The sequence below is a fragment of the Lontra canadensis genome, unplaced genomic scaffold (genome assembly GCF_010015895.1).
Source record: "Lontra canadensis isolate GAN:19392208 unplaced genomic scaffold, GSC_riverotter_1.0 scaffold5, whole genome shotgun sequence".
Lineage (NCBI taxonomy): Eukaryota > Metazoa > Chordata > Mammalia > Carnivora > Mustelidae > Lontra > Lontra canadensis.
This window is the reverse complement of record NW_022630999.1, coordinates 16,296,998-16,316,204: the sequence shown is the minus strand read 5'-3', so window position 1 is coordinate 16,316,204 and position 19,207 is coordinate 16,296,998. Positions and strand designations below refer to the sequence as shown.

Sequence of the window (19,207 nt, the reverse complement as noted above, 5' to 3'; positions counted from 1 at the left end):
TGAATTGCAACGTTGGCGGCAGAAGCAGGAAGCATATTGTGCGCAGAAACAAAACTGAGTGGTTTTTCCCTTTTCTGAAGGTGGTAATGGTGCAATTAGTGGCTAAGCCATTACCCCTCCTCCCTAGCTCGCCTCCTCTCCCTCCCCTCAGCCTCCCTCCTGTTTCTCTCCTGGGAAGAAGTGGCTATGTCCTGTGTTGGAGAGCCAATCCCATCACTCTCCCCCACCCCTGATGCCCAGGGAGAGGGGCAGAATTGTGGGAGAGGGTACCCAGATGTCTCCAGGGGCCCCGGGACCCAAAGTCAGGGACCTGCTAGGGTTGGGGATTACCAAGAAGTGGACAATATGTTCAGCAAGTGAGGTGACCAGTAAGGCAATTGGAAGGTTCAGAGGGGTGGGTTAGCAGCTCAGAAGGTTGAGATCTTGGACCCTTTTATCTCACCTGGGTTACTTGTGGGCAAATGCTGGCAAGAGACCTCAGCCTGGTGGGCTGTGAAATGAGCTTGAGTGGAGGAGGTGGGTGTGAAATTCTGAGTCCAAGCTAGAGTGATGGGGGTGGTCATGGTCCTGCTTTAGACCTTCCTTTTCCTCTTCCAGAAACTAAAAAGAGGCCTCATGTTTACATACTTCCCAAAGGCTTCCACAGCCTTTAACCCACTCCCTCTTCACAGCCTTCCTCTGCAGTGGCAACTTTGTTCTGTTTTGCAGAAAAGGACGCTGGAGGATCAGAGAGGGGCAGTGACTTTCCCAGGGTCACACAGCTCACAGACGGCAGAACTGGAGCTGAACTCAGATCCTTAAACTCCAACCATTTCCTTCCAAACCACACCCCCCACCCCCAGGCTTGAGTGAGATCTTGGGGCCATGGATCTGGCTGCTGCACTGAAGAGTTGAACTTGGCAGGGAAAAAGGGGAATGAGGATTTCAGGGCAGGCCCATGGCCACTCCCCTCCATGCCAGGCCATGCTTCCCTCCCAACTGCCGCCTCCGCCTCTTTCACCTTGACTTGAAGCACAAGCAGAAACTGGGACATGAGCCCCAGGAGACCAGATCTCCATGGTCCCTCTGGGGGCATGGAATGGAGGAGAGGGGTGGGGGTGAGCGGGCCGGCAGGGCCGTTCCCTCCAGAATCCCAATGTCTCCTCTGCACTTGTCCCTCAAACTAGAGCGCCAGTGGGATGGACAAGGTGGCAGAGAACGAGAGCACAATAAGGAAGCAGAGGCAGAGGCAAAAAACAAATTACAGAGGGGAGCAAAGAGACAGAGACTACAGTGATCCACTGGGAGAGAGATCCCAATGAATTAGCCATCGCTTCCTGTAAACCTTGGAACCCGGCTGTTGCCAGGGCAACGGGGCAATACCTGTCTCTCCAGAGGAGATGAAGTTGCCAGGGTAACTGCATCCTGTCTTTCCTGGGGACCATCCCAGAATGTGGCACCCACTGGATGTTACCATGGCAACTGCCTTTTTGCCCCACTTAATCCCATCCTGTCTGCTACAAGGGACCCACAGTTGGAGGTGGGGGAGGTGGGGAGAGAGACGATCACTTGTGGATTAAGTTTGTTCTTCTCCCCCTCCCCAGACTCCTCGGTCAGTCCACCACCGTGGGGGTGCCGGGTCCACCCGCCCCTGGGCCCACACAGGCCTGCAGCATTGTGTGTGGTTAGGGCCAGGGCGTCCGGGAGCAGGTTTTGCAGTGGAAGGCAGGCAGGTGTTGGGGAGGCAGTTACCCGGGCAACGGGAACAGGGCGTTTCGGAGGTGGTTGCCATGGGGACCTGGATGCTGACGAAGGCTCGCGAGGCTGTGAGCAGCCACAGTGCCCTGCTCAGAAGCCCGGGGCTCGTCAGTCAAGCTGGTTCTCGGCTCTCACTCGGCAGCACAGGCAGGCGAGTGGCCCTTAGTTCCAGGAGCAGAGCAGCAGAGCCCCAGTCCTGGTCCTCCAGCCCCAAGCCTCGCCTGCCCGCCCAGCGCCAGGATGGCCACCATCACCTGCACCCGCTTCACGGAAGAGTACCAGCTCTTCGAGGAACTGGGAAAGTGAGTTGCACCTCAGAGAGTTCTGGAGGGTGCAGGGGGTCAGTGTCACGGGCTGGGAGTGTGCACCTGCATGCTTCCTGTGCACGCACAGGGAGGAAGTCTGCATGTTTGAGGGGACACTTGCCCAGAGCTGGGTGTAGGCATGTTCATGGGTGCAAAGAGGTGCCAAGGCCAGTCAGCTGAGTGTGTGTGTAGGGGTGAAGGGCTAGTGGTGCATGCCAGTATGTACGCACGTACACACACATACACACACAGACACACGTACCTGAGTGCACACTACTGGGCACACACAGATTTCTAGACACTCAGGGTTAAAAAGGGATCTTCCCAGGCAGCTAAGTCCGGGGCCAGAACCCCCTGCTGACTTTCTCTGGAGGTGTTCATCTGGCCTCAACTTGGACAACTCTGATGGGAGAGAGTTTGCCATCTCCCAGGCTGACCCTCCTGACTTTATGCACCACCAGCAACTGTGCAGAGTGGCCAACTTCTCTGTGAAAGCACATCCCCTCCCTCCCTCCCTCCCTTCCTCCTCCTAGGTCCTCTTAGAGGGAGGGCATCAGTACAGCAGGGGTGAATAACTAAGGGCCTGTGGGGCTCCCGGGGTGTGGAGAGGCAGGGAGGGGCACTCGGGCAAGTTGGGGGGAGCACTACCATTTCAGGGGCTAGTGGTATACCAGCTCTGGTTCCTTGGCAGTGTTGTCCCGCCCCAGAGCTCATTTTATGCCCCCTGATGACTGGTGTGGAGAGAAGGGTGGGAGGATGGGGGAGAGGAGAGCCTCTTGGGGTCGTGGAGTGTCAGGCAAGCATCCTGGACTCTCCCAGCTGGGTCCAGGGAGGCCCCAGGGATGGCTCAGAGGAGGGGTACAGCTCGGAGGCAGAGCTCGCCCCTTGGGCAAAGCAGCTCTCCTGCCCGGGGTGGTCTTTGCCAGGGCAGCAGGAGCGCCAGGGAAAGGGGTGCGGGAGCAAATCTGCACCAGTGTGCCTTTTGATGTGTGCTGAGTAAAGACTGACTCTGGGGTACACTTATGTGCTCCAACAGAGTATGCAAATGTTCACACGGGTGCACCGGCAGGAGGTGCTGGCATGAGCCACATGTGGAAGGCCTGCAACCGTGATGGCGTGCAAGGGGCCCATGGGGTACCGTGGGCCGGTTTGCACAGGGGTGCAGGCGTGAATGTGCGTCACTGTGTGTGCACACGTAAGGCAGGTCAGAGCTGTGTGCACGTCAGCTGGAGACGTGTTTGAGGTCTGGGGCTGTGCAAATATGTGTCTGTGTAAGGATGTGTGTGTGGGACTTGGACATAGTGGTATCCCTTTGAGGTCTGGACATGCACATTTGTGTGGGGATGGGGGGGCATACACATGGGAAGGTTTATATGCGTGCGTGTGAGGCCTGGGCCAAAGGCTCGGGTGGGAGTGTGGGTGTTGAAGGCATGTGTGAGCTCATGCTGGTGTCTGCATATGTGTGGGAGGTGGGCCTGTGGCTGTGTACAAGTAGGCTGCCTGCACACACACACACACACACACACACACACACTCACACTCACATACCAGGCTATCCTGGCACTCCCAGGTACACACCAGGTCCCTTGTACAGGTACACACCCACGTGCAGACGTGTAGTCACTCTTGCCTGCAGACTCACTGTGCTTCGGAGTGTGTTTCTGTGCTGGGGGCAGGGGCGGGCTGTAGGCACGAGATTCTCTGGAGGACTGATATTGTCTGCTATAGGGCGCAGGACCCCTGCCTGACGAGGTTCCCGCGCCCCCCCCCCGGAACGCCAGGGTTCCCCCATTAGCTGGGAGCTGCCTTTCAGGGGATGACCAAGGCTCAGTGCTGGGAGGGCTGCGTCACAGAGTGCAGGGAAATGGAGTTGAGATGTGACTCAGGCCCTTCAAGTGAAAATAAAAGTGATGTTTTGCCCCAAGAGGAGATGGATATCATGAAGACCGGATGCCTGGTGGAGGGGAGAGGGGGCGACTTGGTGCAGAGAGCCTTCGAGAGTCTTCTCGACCCCACTGCCTGCCAGGACTGGGGCAGGGGCAGAATTCCAGAGGACGGGGAGTCCTGGTGTAGCCATGGCAGGCAAAGCAAGGGTGGCAGGTACGGCTAGTCCGTGTCGGATCGATTTCAGACCTCTTCCTTTCGGAACCATAAGGGCTCCTAACCTTTTTTAGGTCACGTATTCCTCCAGGAATCTGATGAAAGTCCAAGTCTACATTCTCCGGAGAAACGCGCAGATCTACGAAATGTTGCGTACAATGTCAGGAGCTTGCAGGACCTTAGGAAGGCTGGGGATGGGCCTGGGCTGAAGGATGCTTGTACCGGGAGGGAGTGAGGCTCTCCGCCTCTGATGCAGGGGTTAAAAAAGCCAGGCTACCTCAGGGAGCAGCTGGGACTCGTGCTCTGCACGCCAGGCACCCAGTGGGGCGGGTAGGGGCAGTGCCCAGCCCATGGCCCAGGCCCTGGAGCTCATCACCCATAGCTCTGTGACACTTGCCACATGACGCACCCCTTTCCCCCTGTAGTCTGGAGATAAAAGCAGTTGCTGTGAGGATGCAGTAAGATGGCACGCGTGAAGACCTAGTGACAAGCCTGGCACACAGTGGGCCTTCAGCAGGGACCACTGTTGGGATCACTGTTGTCCAAGGCGAGGCAGGCTAAAGCCCAAGGCTGGGGCCTGCCACAGGTTTACCTTTTGTCTGGACTTGGCCCAGCTTGGAGGAAGAGCCTGACCCAGCTCCCCTTCTGCGGGGAGAAGCCAGGAGGACGTCTGCAGGGCCCAGCCTTCCACTGTGGAGCCACAGTCCCCGCCGGCTGGGACACTGTGGTCACCACCCAGAAGCTGAGTCCCCATTCCAAGAGCCCACTCCAGATCACTGGCAGGATGACTTGCCAAGGCAGCTGGCGTGGTCCTGCAAGGGAGCAGGGGAGGCACGGGACGTCCTTCTGCAGGGCCCTGGGCTTCCCAGCTGGAGAGGAGGGCACATGCCTCGAGGGCTTCCTGGCATCCCACTCAGTGAGCCCAGGCTTGTGACTGCAGGCCTTCTAGGAGCCCAAGGTAGGGCTGGCTACGGATGTAAGAACAGCTGCTGCTCTCCCACCTGGTGGGCAGCCAGCTGGGTAGGGAGTGGTCCTGAGTCCCCAGGGCCCTCCGCAGTGACTTCTGAGGCCCCTCGGTGCTCCTGGACAAAGGTCCCACTCGGCATAGGGTGCATATAAGTAGGATCTTGATTCCAGGTCCCCTAGAAGGTTAAGGTGGAATCCAGAGACTGGTTCACTCACTCCTCCCTGACCCCCACCCTTCTTCCTCCCAGAAGATGCAAGAAATAAAAGCCCACAGGAGCACGGGAGCTTGTTGGGAAGCCAGCTGTGGTAATGGCAGCTTCGTGGTCAGAGCGGGTCTGGACAGCCGAGCCAGAGCTCCGGGCAGAACCCAGGATATGGGGGGAAGGGGTCTGGTTCTAGGAGGCAGAGAAGGAGGATGCCTTCTCCAGCCTTTGACATTCTCTGGGCTTTGGATCCCACTTCCAGGAGAGGTGAGGGAGGCAGAGAATTGCTCTGCAGCCTGTGTAATCACTGAGTGGTCCAGAAGGAGGTTTTACTTGAGAGAGGGAGAGCGAGGGAGGGACACCAGATAGAGGGCAGCCCTCTCTTCCTCTAGAAACTGGGATATGAAAGCAACTGGAGGGCAGTGTTGGGCTGGGGGGAAGGGCAAGCCAGGTGGGCAGAGGGACGGGTGAGAGCTGGTTCTGGAGCTTTCTGCCCCTTTTACCCTCATGGTGTGTGTCAGGAACTGGGCCTGGGCCGGGATACCTGTGGCCCAGAGGCTGCTCCCCACACTGAGGTACCAGGAACCCGGATGCTGCGGTTCCCTCACGGGAGACAAGTTCTAACATCCACCAAGCCTGTTCAGCAACCCCTCCTTCCCTGGCTGAGCTGTCAGGAGGCTCCGTAGGGTAATGCTGGAGAGAGAGAACCCCTGAAGATGGGGGTATGCTTTCATTTTGCTTCTAATAGCCTCTCACATTCACAGAGCTCTGGGGCCAGTGAGGCAGCTCTCCATCCATTAGCTCTGAGGGAGGCAGAGGGCTTATGCGCCGTCAGACAGAGGAACAGACTGAGGCTTGAGGAGGGGGAGGCCCAGTGTGCGAGCGTCCAGCATGCGGCGGGGGGACAGTTCATGAGAGGGACCCTTCTTGCTGTTGTGTCCAAGGAACACTATTAGGGCAGAGGGGCCGCCGGCTTCTGGGCAAGAGAATTCTGAGCTGAGGTTTATTTTCCAGTCATGACTCTGCCTCGGAGTTACTGGACCACCCGGTGTGGATCCCCTGTCCTTTGTGAACCCCAGCTTTACCATCTGTGAAATGGGGATCAGAATAACTCTGCAGATGCTGAAATGCCCCAGTAGAGGTGCTGCCCTCTTTAGCTTCCCTCTGTGGAAGGCACAGTTGGGAAATTTCCAACTCCCAGAACATCAAACTGGGAGGACCCATACGCTGTCTATTTATAGCCTAGATGGTGGAACCAACACCCAGAGAGAAATAGCCCCAGGCCATAGGAAGAGGCTGTCCTAAAGTCAAAGTAGGGGACCAGATCTTGTGCAGGAGCCGAAGACCAAGGATGGGATGCTGGGTTAGGGGTGAGGGGCAGGGAGGTCCTCAAGGTGGGGAGTGCAGGAACAGGGAAGGGGACAGACTTTCCTTCCTCCCCCTCTAAGCCACCCGAGCGGCAGGCACGCACATGTTCTGGTGCGTGCCGCAGCCCTCCGCCCCCGCACAGCCGCCCCCACACAGCCCGAGACACACTGACACTCCGCCGAGCCTCCCTCCTGCCCGCCCGCCTCCCCACACAAGCACACAGTGACACCGCTGCCAGCACCCCTGCAGTCTGGGACCCCGGCCTTCCCCGGGTGGGGAGGGCGAGCCTTGGAGCCCAAAGCCTGCCTCCTGTTGCGTATGCGTGCAGGTTCCGACAGAGAGTCCGGCACGAGTGTCCCTCCCAGCGCAGGGAGAGCAAGACGATGCTGGCTGGGCTTCTGAGTGTCCCTCAGGGTGGGACCAGCACAGGACCTGCTCCCTGACCCTGCCCTCCCCCATTTGTACGCCTCTCCCCGTGCCAGAGTCCACCTTCTTCTGCACGCAGGCTACCCATATTGCCCTCTCTTTGGAGCTTCTCTGGGGCACAGTAGGAAGCTTGCCCCTTCCCCGCCCCAGGCCAGGCCAGTGCAGCGCCCAGGGTAGGTCCCCACCAGCTGGTATTACTGCCCCCAAGATGTCTGTGCTGCAAAAAGGAGAGGGCCTTGGGGATCACATAAAAGGAGGAACATGTCTGTGCCTCTTGGATCCGCGCAACAAGTGTTTCCTGAGCACACACTCTGTTCCCAGCTCCTGGCCGAGCCCAGGACGTCCCATAGGCAAGGCTTATGCAGTCCCTGCCCCTTGGGGCTCACAGTCTAGTGGGAAGTGGGCATGAGCTGAGAGGAAGGGTCGGATGCTTAACCGACTAGGTCACCCAGGTGCCCCCAGAAGTTATTACTTAAATGCAACTAGGTAAGCAACACGAGCACAAACACGGAGCTATGAGATGCACAGACCACAACTGTTGGGATGAGGAAGGTATCAGGGAAAGCTCCCCCGAGGAGGTGACATTGGGGAGCTGGAGGTTGAATCAGAATTAGTCAGAAGGAAGAAGATGGAAGAGTGTGCCTCAGAGTGGGAACAGCACAGGCAAAGGCTCTGAGGTGTGTACTTAGCCCCAGGGAGGTTGGGGATCCTACGCTTCTTAGGCCGGCTCAGTCTGCCTCCGACTTTTGGATGCTTAGGGCCCAGAGCGAATTGTAAAAGCCTTTCCTAGATGATCTTGAAGAGGGAGCCTGGCAGGGTGGGGCAGTTCTGGAAGCCAAGCCAAGAGAGGGAAAGCTGAGGAGCAGGAGGACTTGAGCAGGAAGAAAGGACCCCTCTGAGTGGGCTTGGGGGGGCGTGTCCTCTCTTCTCCTCTCCTTCCCCCTCTCCCCTCCACTCCCCTCCCCTTTCAGCTGGTGTCTTCTCCTGTGCAGAGCCAAAGTGGAGAGGAACACAGAGGTGGAGCTCAGCTCAGCATAGGCAGGATTTGTGAATTATGAGAACCGCTCGTCTCCCACCGCCACTCCCCACCCAACTCCAGGCCCCCAGATGGACACGGCCTCAGGAGGTAGGGAACAGTGTGGCCCCAGACAGGCACACACTCACAGCCCTCCCCACCCCTTGCCTCCATCTTCCTCCTGCCTTCGCTGGTGAGATGCCACAAGCATGAAGTGGGAGATGGTTTAGGGGCCAGAGTATCCTCAGGCTCACTCGGAATGAGGAGTGCTCCTTTGTCTTTCAGATCAAGAACTCAGGCCCAGAGAGGGCCAGGGTCCTGCGCAAAGTCACGCAAGCCAAAGACACACAAAAGTAGGGCACTCCAGCCTCTTTCCAGTCTGGTGCTTGGCCCCCTTAGCCCTTGGAGCCTCTCTCTCTGAACCTCTGGAAGCCTTCAGGGTGTGCAGGTGGATGTAGCCTGGGGAGAAAGCAGACGTTCCTCATCGCCCCCTGCTCTGTCTGCTCTGGTCCTATCTCCAAGGTCTGAGAATATTTTTCAAGTTCCCTTTTTGTAACCCATTCAAGAAAACCCATGCACAGCTAAAACAAGAAATATGTTGGGACTTCTGTTGGTTCAATGTTCCCTGCAGCAAACAGAATCTTCCGGTTCCCAGGCCTTCTGTGTCCCCCAAGAGACTTCTGCTGGGTTGGCATGGGGCAGGTCTGTGGGGTAGGGGACAGCTCAAAGACACCGAGTCCCTGCCGCATCTTCTGGAGCCTGGCCGTGGGTGGCTGCAGCCTGGGATGGGAGGAGGGAGACATGTGGCTTCAGTAATAAGGTCCTAGAATTTTCTGGCTGTAAAATGCTGTCTTTTGTGAAGTTCTGGGCAGAGCTGCTATGGTGAACTGGGGAGGAGAGAGAGAAAAACCAAACAAATGGGGTCTCCAGCCCCCACAGGCCCTCTCTCCTCTGATCTATTTGCCATTTGGGGACCTGAATAGCTGTGTTTTGTTTGTGTTGTGTTGTGTTTTCAAGCATCACCGCTTGAAAAAAAATAAGTAAGGGAGAGTGGGTTTAAAATTGACCCACAGCTGATTTCACAGATAGGCAAACTGAGGCCCAGAAAGGTGAAGGGATTTGCTTAAAACTCTCAAAGGTAGGTGTTGTGGAAACAGAGTATCCCTTCTATTTCTCAGCAAACTTGACCCCAGCTTTTTAACTTTTCAGGAAATCTAGGACCCCTCAGAGAATCTCATCTGACCCACAGGCACTTTTCCTAGAAAAATGCACACTCATGACAACCTACAGAATGTGTGTATTATTTCCCGCAGATCCCTCTGCCCTAAAGCCCACAGACCCCAGGTAAGGGCCCCTCTGAGCTGAGAGGATGGGGTATTGGAGAGAGCAATGGACAATGAGTTGGGAGTCCTGGGTTCAAGGTCTTGGCCTCAGTTTCCTCATCTGTGAAATGGGGAAAGGGTGGACCTCAATGGGAAAATATCACTGGGCACAGCAGCTCCTCCTGCAGCCACATGTGGCCCACATCCTGGCCCCTCGGTGGAGCTGCTCTGGTGGCCGGCCCCAGCTCTGTCCCTTCCCCCAACATTTTGCCTCCATCTGCTCTGGCTTCCACACCCCTAGGCCTTGCTCTCTGCTGAGTGATCAGATCAGCTAACCTGGGCTGTGAGTTACTGACCACCAAGGGGTTCAGGATACTAATCCTCTCACAGATAACAGGTCTGCCTGCATTTAACTGGGAACTTTCTGGAATCACCCCAGCTCACCTCAGAGAGGTAGAATGCTTAGGTGTCTTAACTGAGAGTGGGAAGACTTTCCTGGGGAGACCAGATTTTGGTTCTGAGCTGCCTGTCACGTAGCATCCAGACAAGATGATGAGTGGCTAGAAACTCTGGACTGGAATTCTGGAAAGAGGGGTTGTAGAGACGCAGGTTTCAATTTTGTATGGCAGTCAGTGGCTTTTGCCATTTGCAGGGGTGGTGGGGTCACAGAAAGCTTTGTGAAGCTGATGAACAGAATAATGCACAGACACAGAACCATTTTATTGACAATTTAAGTGTGTTCATGACCACCCAGGGCCTCCCCAGGGATTCCCAGCTAAAGCCTGGGTGGAGGAGATGGAGGAGGAGATGGAGGGAAGTGATAAGAGGGCAGGGGAGAGAGAATAGAGGGTAGTGATTTTGGGGGAGAAGAGGCGGGGTGCCAGAGAGAGTGCAGCCACCTAGAAACGAAAGGGAAGCTGGGCCTCCAAGCCTGAGGTCAGTGAGGCCAGATGTCACCTTGTGTGGGGCAGGCAAAGTGGATCAGGCCCACTGTGGCTGCAGGGGCTTGGGGGGGCATTGGGTGGGCGGGCCTGACACAGCTTCCTTCCAGGGAGCCCGGGGGTGGGTACCAGATTGTGGTGGGTTCATGAAGTGTGGGAGGTGGAAAGAGGAGGCAGCGGATGTCGGACACTTGTTCTGGAAGTTTGGCAGCAAAGAGGGAGGAAGGAAGTGGCCCAAGCTGTTGGGTCGAGAGAAAGGTTCGTGGGTTTTAATTTAAAAACTTTGGGGGAGCAGGATGATGATTTTTCCAGAATAAGGGAGACATGTGTGTGTTTGAGGAAGCAGCCAGTGAAGAGAAGACCCTGTAATTATCAGGACCCCTGACAATTCAAGGGTCCAATGTGGAGCGGGGTTATCTCCAAAAGGCCACCATAAACAGTCTTCTGCCTGCTGAGACCCAGGGGTCTGCGCTGGGCTCTGGGCAGCTCAGAGTAAAGGTGGGGAGGTTTACTTTAGAGGAAATTGGCAGGAAGCAGTCTTGGGTAGTAGGAACCTCTTCCCATCCCTGTGTAGGAAAGACTTCTCACAAATGGCCCAGGAAGAAGTGTGGCTGAGGGTCCTAATCCCTATCTTGCAAATGGGGAAACTGAGGCCCAGAGGATAAACAAGCTGGTAGCCACGCTGGGTGAGGACCCAGCTCTTTCAGCTCCCCGTCGATTGCTCCCAGGCTCACCTGGCTTCCACCTCAGCATTCTGGGCTGTTTTAGGCCAGCAAGAGTGGTGAGCCCCCTGCGGGCTGACAGCCAGCAACTCCCAGGACACTGAGCCTGCCAGGCAGCCAGAAAGCAATTTCCCAGTGTGAATCTTGTCTTTTCACGGCCCATTAGCACATTCCCTATGTTCTTAGCAGTGCTGGACCCACTCTCAGAGCGCCCTCTCCATCTGTCTATTGGAGAGCAGGGCGGGGCCTCCCTGCCTGCTTGTGTCCACACCCATGAGGCAGGGTGCTCTATCCTGGGGAGCAGCCCCTTCCCCTCCTCACCGTGGCCCCCGCAACCTCCTCTCCTGGCTTTCCTCTTCCCCGAGCTTGGCAAACAAGGTCCATTTTGTTTCTGATGATGCCAGCTGTTCTCATCACTTCGTAGATAATGATGCCTATAAAAGGCGTTTCTTGGGCATTTACTAGACCCCAAGGGCTGTGCTAAACCCATCGCATACCTTATTGTATCTCACTGAATCCTTGGAACAACTGCACAGGACCGGTACTGTTCTCATGTACATTTCACAGGGGAGGAAACAGACTTACGGAGGTTAAGTAGCTTCAGGTAAGTGGCTACCCTGTGATTTGAACTCTGGTTGGCCCGGCTCAGGAATCCCTGTTCTTATTCCCATAGAACTTCCCTCTCCATTATGGTAGTCACTAGCCACATACATCTGCTCAAATGAAATAAAATTAAAAATTCAGTTCTTCATTCCTACTAGCCAGCTTTCAAGTTCTCTATAACCATATGAAGCTAGCGGCTGTCACATTGGACAATATGGAATATTTTCACCGTCACAGGATATTCTGGTAGAGAATATTACAGATGTAAAGGGCTCTGTACTATTTAGCCTCATTCCCACCCAAACCCCCATGTGGCAGATGAAAGAAAGTGAGGCCCGTGTTGGGACAGGCCCCTGCCCAGGACCTCCCAGCAGGACTGAGAGCTGAGATTCTGTCCCTCCTGTGTCTGTCTGTCTCACACACATGCCTCCCCGCCCACATTCTGTGCTTACTGATGTGGATGTATATTTCATACCCAGGGTGAGACACGTGCGCCTTGTCACACCCAGAGCCCCGTGGAATCTCACACACAGGGCATTGCCCAGGCTGGCCGCCCATAGCTGTGGGCAGACAGGCTCCCCTTGACCCCTTGTCACCCAGGAACACCTTCATAGACCTCCCCGGACCGTCTGTGGACACTCACACTGGGTTCTCACACGCAGGCCTCATCCCTTCCTCTCAGGACCCCCAGTCTCAGCCTTCCACCCTGAGCTCCCCACCTTGGCCTCCTCCCCTCCCTGCCCTGCGCCGTTTCCAAGCTCCTGCCCCACCCCCTGCTGCCCACCTGCTCGGCTCAGGGCCTCAGGGCCGTGGGAGGACTGGGCTGGCTTTTTTGTTGTTTGCCAAGGCTGCTGGGCTGTGGCCACTTGCTCATGCAGGACGGGAATGCAGAAATAGGCCTTTTTAAAGCAAAAGATACCAGAGAGGAGGTTAGTCTCATTTCTGCTGCAGATTCTCCTCTGCCCCTTGTCTCCCGGACCCCCAGCACTGTGGTGAGCAGGGTGGATAGAGACCCGAGGCTGCATAGGTCGGGGTGAATTGCCTAGTTCAGTATCACGTTGAGGATAAGTCTGGGCTCACAGCTTTGTGAGCCCAGAGCCCCTGCTCTAGAGGGTCACATTTTCCTGCCTTTGGTGGAGTCAGAAGAGCAAGTGCAGGTGGCCTGGATCCTCTTCATAGATGCACTAGGAATATGCCTGTTCACTGGAGGCCTCAGTTTCCCCATCTGTTAAATGGGGATCCTAATGCCAACTCCGCAGTTCTGCTATGGTCAAGAAGGAGCTTAGAGGTGTACGTGCATTTAAAAGGAAGATACTGTCTGGGTGTGGGAGAGGCTAGTACCCTCTGCATCAGTAGCTCTGAACTGGTTTTGATAAGCTCCTCCCTCTGAACAGCTGCTAAAAGCTATGCATCCTTGCCCCAGAAAAAAATGCACATACCTATTCTCAGAGGCACAGGATGTCCTTCTGTGGGTACACGGGCCCTGTGGCTGCCCTCCCCTAGTCAGTTCCCCTAACTAGAACCTAGTTAGGACCCCCCAGTTAGGGGCACCTGGGTGGCTCCATTGGTTAAGCAGCTGCCTTCGGCTCAGGTCATGATCTTGGGGTCCTGGGATCAAATCCCATGCCAGGCTCCCCACTTAGCGGAGAGTCTGCTTCTCCCTCTTCCTCTGTGCTCTCTCTCTCTTGCTCTCTCTCAAGAAAATAAATAAAATCTTTTTTAAAAAAAAAAGGACCCCTAGTTAGAAGCTGGGATTTACACAAAAACTTGGCACTGTGTTCTGAGAAGGAAGTTTAGTAAACGTACCTTCTCTTGTCTTACAGATGCAGCTCTTAGGTCCTCAGCTCCTAAGGCAGAGCCTAGGTTCATGGGGCTGCCAAGCTCCCCTGCAGAGAGTTGTATGTGACAGTCCCCATCAATGCCGGCATCAGAGCCTCTAGCAGGACACCCCCAGAGGGCAGGCAGGAGACAGCGCCCTGGACTGCATGTTAAATGAAAATACAGATCCCTTGTGCCCCCACCTAGAAGCTCTGGTTTGGTTAAGTCTGGATAGGGCCTTGGTATATGTGTTTTTAAAATATCCCCAGGGGATTCCAAAGCATCCAGTTTGATAAGCATGGGTCTAAGGTCTTTGCTTGGAATGGAATTTTTCATTTCGTTTTTTACTTTTCACTTAGAATTTGTTTCTTTAGTGGAGAAATTATATCCATCCCTCCTTCCTTGCTTTCCTCCCCCTACTCCTCCCCTCCATCCCTCCAGCCCACATTATTCGAAAGCTCTGGACCAAACACCGGCTAGATGCTGGTGAGTGAGGCAGGACCCAGCCCCTGCACTCAGGAGCTTATAGCCGCTCTCTGCCTGTGCCCCTGCTCTCCCTGGAGCTCTCCAACCTTTCCCGGATGAGGCCACTTTAAACACTCTCACCTGGGGCCTTTGGGGATTGTGGTCTCCAGCTGGGCAGGGACCTGAAGGTCTTTGGGTCCATCCCCCCTGTCTGGGTAGGGTGGGCACCTTTGAGAGACCAGTCGTGCCCTACCTTCTTCAGATGCCTGTTCCTGTTCCTAACACCCTGACATAATGTCCACTCCCCTGCTTCGTTCAGTCTCTCTCACTGTGAATTCAATCTACTTCTTGTTTCTGCAAATTAACATTTACGGAGGCCCCGTGTGTAGAAGCCACTGGATACTAGGGCATGGGGACGTGGGAAAGAAAGTTAAAGTCCTGTCTCTCAGGAATTTACCATCAGGTGGGAGGGACAAACAGGACAAACAACAGAGCAACTGTGAATTTGGGCTAGATGGGGAGGGGCCGAGTGCTCTGGGAACACAGATGAAGGCATCCTTAACAGGGAGGCTTCCCTGGGAAGGAAACTCAGGTCTTGCTGCTGTCCTGGGGTGGGAGGAGCAGGGGGTTGGGGGGGAAGGACAGCAAGGGTGCACCCCGCCCAGGGAGGGTCCACTGTTACGTAAGACAAACCACTTGCCGAGGAATTCTAGTGTAAGTGCATAGCCTAGTGCTTTCCAGTGCTTTCTTACAAGGTCACATTTCCTGGTCTCATGCTCCCTCCTGGCTCGCTCTTCCTCATCCCTTTCCAGTTTTCCATTCACTCCATTCATGAGGCTCAGACATGAAACCAGAGACACTATGCCCAGGGTGTGTGCAGAGACGGCAGGCTTCCTGGGCTTGGACCCGCCCTTGTGCTGAGGCTAGGGCATCAAAGTCTGGAGGATGTGATGAGGGGTCGCCAGATCAGGAACCTGGGAGTGGCAGGCTCCCTTGGGCGGGGCGGGGGTGGGGTGGCAGGGCAGTGTGTATGCAAATACCCGAGTTCTAGACCTGGCCCTCTCTACAGCTAGCTACATGAGCCGTCTACACTGAGCTACACTGGGGCTCAGAGTCTTCAGCTCCACTGCTGACGTCAGGAATCAAAACCTGCATTTTAATAAGACACCCTGGTGACTCATATACACATTAAAATTGAGGAAACCTGCCTATAGACCTGCTTCTTGCCATTAGTCTGTGGTTAGGGAACTAATGGCGGTGACAATCGTCAGGGTCTGGCTGTTTAGGGGCCTCCTCTGGAACACGACAGAATTGCACTAGATGACCTTCGTGATAGGGGGTATGAGGTCGTTCCTACATGCACCACCTGACCCTCCTTACACTAGGTTTGTTTTTCCAGGCACTATGTTTACATTTTTTTTTTTTTAGAATAAAGGGCCAGTATTTAAAAATTGGGAAATTTCACATAAATATCCAGGCTGCAGGCTTTTATCAAAATATTGAACAATTTGGGAAACGGGCCACCTTCCACATGGCAATAATCAGTGTCCCCATGCAAAGCACAGACACAGCCCTCGCTCTAAGTGTTTCCCTACCGCTGGTGATACGAGGATTACAAATCAAACCCAGCTGCTGTTTCCCACCTGTCTCACTAGCAAAGATAAGAAAGTTTGATAACACACTGGGACAAGGGTGGAGGAAAATGGTGCCCTTGCATACCGGGGAAAGTAAGTAGGTACGACCTCTAAGATGGATAATCTCCTATCATCTATCACAATCACTAATAACACCTACCCTTTGACCAAGTAATACCAGTTCTCGAAGTGGGTCCACAGACACCTGCACACGTGGGAAACATAATTCTAAGGCACATGTAGAAGGTTAGTCATTGTAGGGCTGTTTGTAATATGCATAGAACTATGGACTGAACTAACCTAATTGCCCATTGATAGGGGACTGGCTAGATAAATTATAGGACAGCCATTTGATGAAATAATGAGGAGCTCCGTATGTTCCAATATGGAAGGAGTGTCTCCAAAATATTTCCTGGAAAAAGGAGGGTGCAGAGCAGCATGCGGGGTCCAAAGCCCTTTATGTGGTGGAGAGTATTTGCGAAAAGATGCTCAAGGAATGGAACACTGGCTGTCCCCGGGGAAGGGACCTCGGAGATTGCTGTACAGGGGTGGAAGGGAGCCTTCTTACTACCTACATTTTTATATCTTTTGAACTTTGAGTCATGTTGATGTGCTCCCTACTCAAAGCCCGAAAAACTAAAATCTTTCGGGGACAAGATTCTGTGATTCTGACCCTACATGATTCTAATGTGTTACAACCTGGTGGACCCAACTTCTTACACTTCTGGAAGGCTCATCCTTCACGAGGCCAAGGCCTCATAACCTGTGGGCGGGCATTCCCCTGGGTTGCCAGCCCTTCCCTGTCCCTGAGTCAGGCTACTCACTCCCGTGAGCTGAGCAGCCCTGCAGGAGGTCTCCCTAGCCAACGAGGTACAGATGCATGAACTTGGGCATGTCCTAGCGAAGCATCCCTTGGGCCCTTCCTTCCCTCCTTCACCTTCTCTGTCCTCCTAGGGGAGCGTTCTCAGTGGTGCGCAGGTGCGTGAAGGTGCTGGCTGGCCAGGAGTATGCTGCTAAGATCATCAACACCAAGAAGCTCTCGGCCAGAGGTAGGTGGCAGATCCGTGCCTTGCTCGCCCTCTGGGGCTCTTCTCCCCTCTACGCTTTGGGTTAGAAGCAGGACCTGGGTCTGACCCCCTGGGTGATGCTGCAGGGGGGAGATTCTTCTTCCTGTGGGTATTATGAGAACAGACCCCTCCATTTTCCTTCCTCATGAGATCTAGAGGACACAGCCTCTTGGACAGGCCAGGCTCTCTGCCTCCTACCCAGGGTGAAGGCTAAGGTGCCAGGCGGGACTTCCTTTCCCTGCCCTTCTGCCACTTGCTTCTTTTCTCATCTTTAGACCTGTGCACCCACCATTCCCTTATCTGGCTCCTTACAAGGCTGACCCTCTTTCAACCTTCAGGTCTCAACTCAATGTCACACCCTTTGAGTGACTTCCCAGACCCCTACATCTGAGGCCGTCTCCCCCATCTTATATCGGTTATTACTGTTTACCTTCTTTGTGGCTTTCCCCCAGTTTGCGCTTGTCCCATTTGCTGGCTTGGTCCCTTACTTAACATGCATCTTGGCTATAAGCTCCAGCGGGTGGGGACGGCTCTCATTCCCTGCTATACCCAGTACCTAGGACAGCACCCAGCACATCCTAGCGCTCTACCAGTGTCCAGTGAACTCTAGGGGCATCCCGCTTCAGCCACACTGGTCCACCCTCTCATCCCTAACTCGTCCCTAGAACAGGGGCTCCCCAGCCTGTCCTCACCCTGGAACCCCTAGAGAGCTTTAAGAACTCTTGAGGCTTTCCTCCCCACCAAGGGGTTGTAACTTCATCCGTGTGGGGTGTGACCAGGATTTGAAAAAAAAAAAAAAATCCCCAGGTAATTCTGGTTTGGAAGTGGTCCTAGACCAGCAGAGTCAGCATTACCAGGAGATCGCTAGAAATGCACATTCTTGTTTCCAGGCTTAAGGAATCAGGATCTGCACTTTAGCAAGATACCCCAGTGGTCCATGTGGATACTGGAACTTGGAAAGCCTGCCCAGGAGCCTGGCTTCTTGCCCTTAGCGAGTGGTTAGAGCAGTAATGGTAGCATCCATGGTCAGTGTGTTGGGGAAGGTTATCTTCAAAAATCTAGTGCCTGCTCTGAATGGTGTCTAAGCTGCCTTGGGGACCCCTGGTGGTGGAGGGGTCCTTCCAGGTACGGCGGGTACAGGGCAGCGCAGGAGACATCATTCGAGGAGCTGGCGTCATGGCCAGGTGTTGATCTGGCATAGTGGCATCTGTGTGGGGCTGGTGCCCAGCAGGTGTGGGGTTCACAGAGTCTGTTACAGGATGTTCTCATGGCCCCCTGCAGGCCTCCCAGCAGGCCCCATGTTGGACCGCGCATTGCCGTCTTTCATCTCTCTGGCTCAGTGCTGCTGGGAGCCCAGCACTTTCTCCTAGTTACTGAACTCCCCCGTGGGCAGCCAGTGTCCTGTGGGGAGAAGAGGCTGGGTGTGTGGAGGGTGGTTCTCTGAGGGTCGGGGGCCGAGATGGCACAAATTCGGTATGGAAGCTGGTATGGACGGATGACGCCTGTGGAAAGTCTGGAGCTGGAGCCAGGGGAAGGGAGCCAGGGTGGGTAGGGCGGCTGTGGGAGCGTGGCCTCATGTCCAGATGCTGGGACCTGCCTGGCTTCCTGTGGTGTGAGTGGCAGTCTGGTGCCCTTTGTGTGCTTTGGGTCTCTCGTGATCAAAGGAGATGTCCCAATCCCTGAGATACAGGGCGGGGGCGGGGCAGGGGCAAGATTAGCGCCATGGCTTGGGGCCACCGGTTGATGTTACTACAAAATGAGGGAGGGTCAGGGTTCAAGGTCCTCCCTGGGCACTGGACTTCTTAAGCCACTTCACAGTATTCTCAGAGCGACACCTCTCCCTGCCTCCTGGTTCTCAGTCTCTCTCTCTCTCTGTCTCTCTCTCTCTGTCTCTCTCTGTCTCTCTCTCTCTCTCTCTCTCTCTCACACACACACACACACACACACACACACACACACACACACTCTGACAGGAAGAGACGGATGTGTATGGGGGGCAGTGGAAGGGGCACTGTCCCTTTTCTGGAAGGTGACTAAGCATTCCTTGGGCAGTGGGGACTCTGGGCAGCGCCAAGGGGAAATCAGCAAGTCCCCTGTCTTTGGCCATTTGTTGAGACTTTGACATCCTTACAGCAAGGCAGCCCAGGCCTAACTGAGTGTGGAGGGTGTGAGAGGGGAGGTTCTCAGGGGAACCATCTCAAAGAAGTCTGCCAACTGCAAGGCTTCTCTCCCCAGCGGGAGAGGAGGAGTGGAGCTGCTTCTAGCAGGTTCCTTTGTTTGCCACTCATGGTGCCTGGGGAGGGGAGAAGTTTGATGCTGAAGATTTGGCAACATACCCTAAGCTTCCCCTGCTGGCACTCCTGGGGACTTTGGCAGCTCTCTGCAGGGGGGCCTGGCCCACCCGGGGTGTCCATCCCTCCCCTCACCCCAAGGAGCTGCGGCTTCTCCTTCCCCACCCGGGTCAGCCTCTTGTTCTGTTGAATGGCTCCCCAACCCAGGAGATTATTTTTTCATA

At 55.1% G+C, this 19,207-nt stretch overlaps 1 protein-coding gene across 3 annotated transcripts in view; it reads left to right on the top strand.

Annotated features, from left to right (window-relative positions):
• The first annotated feature begins 1,805 nt into the window (after window positions 1-1,805).
• CAMK2A (calcium/calmodulin dependent protein kinase II alpha) overlaps window positions 1,806-19,207 on the top strand; it is a 57,964-nt gene continuing 40,562 nt past the window's right edge. The window contains exons 1-2 of one of the 3 annotated variants that reach the window (XM_032851539.1): window positions 1,806-2,039; window positions 16,580-16,674. In XM_032851539.1, coding sequence (XP_032707430.1) covers window positions 1,978-2,039; window positions 16,580-16,674 — 157 coding nt within the window. In that variant the 5' untranslated portion in view covers window positions 1,806-1,977. The remainder of the gene's footprint in view (window positions 2,040-16,579; window positions 16,675-19,207) is intronic. The other 2 variants (XM_032851541.1, XM_032851540.1) reach the window with 2 other exon arrangements.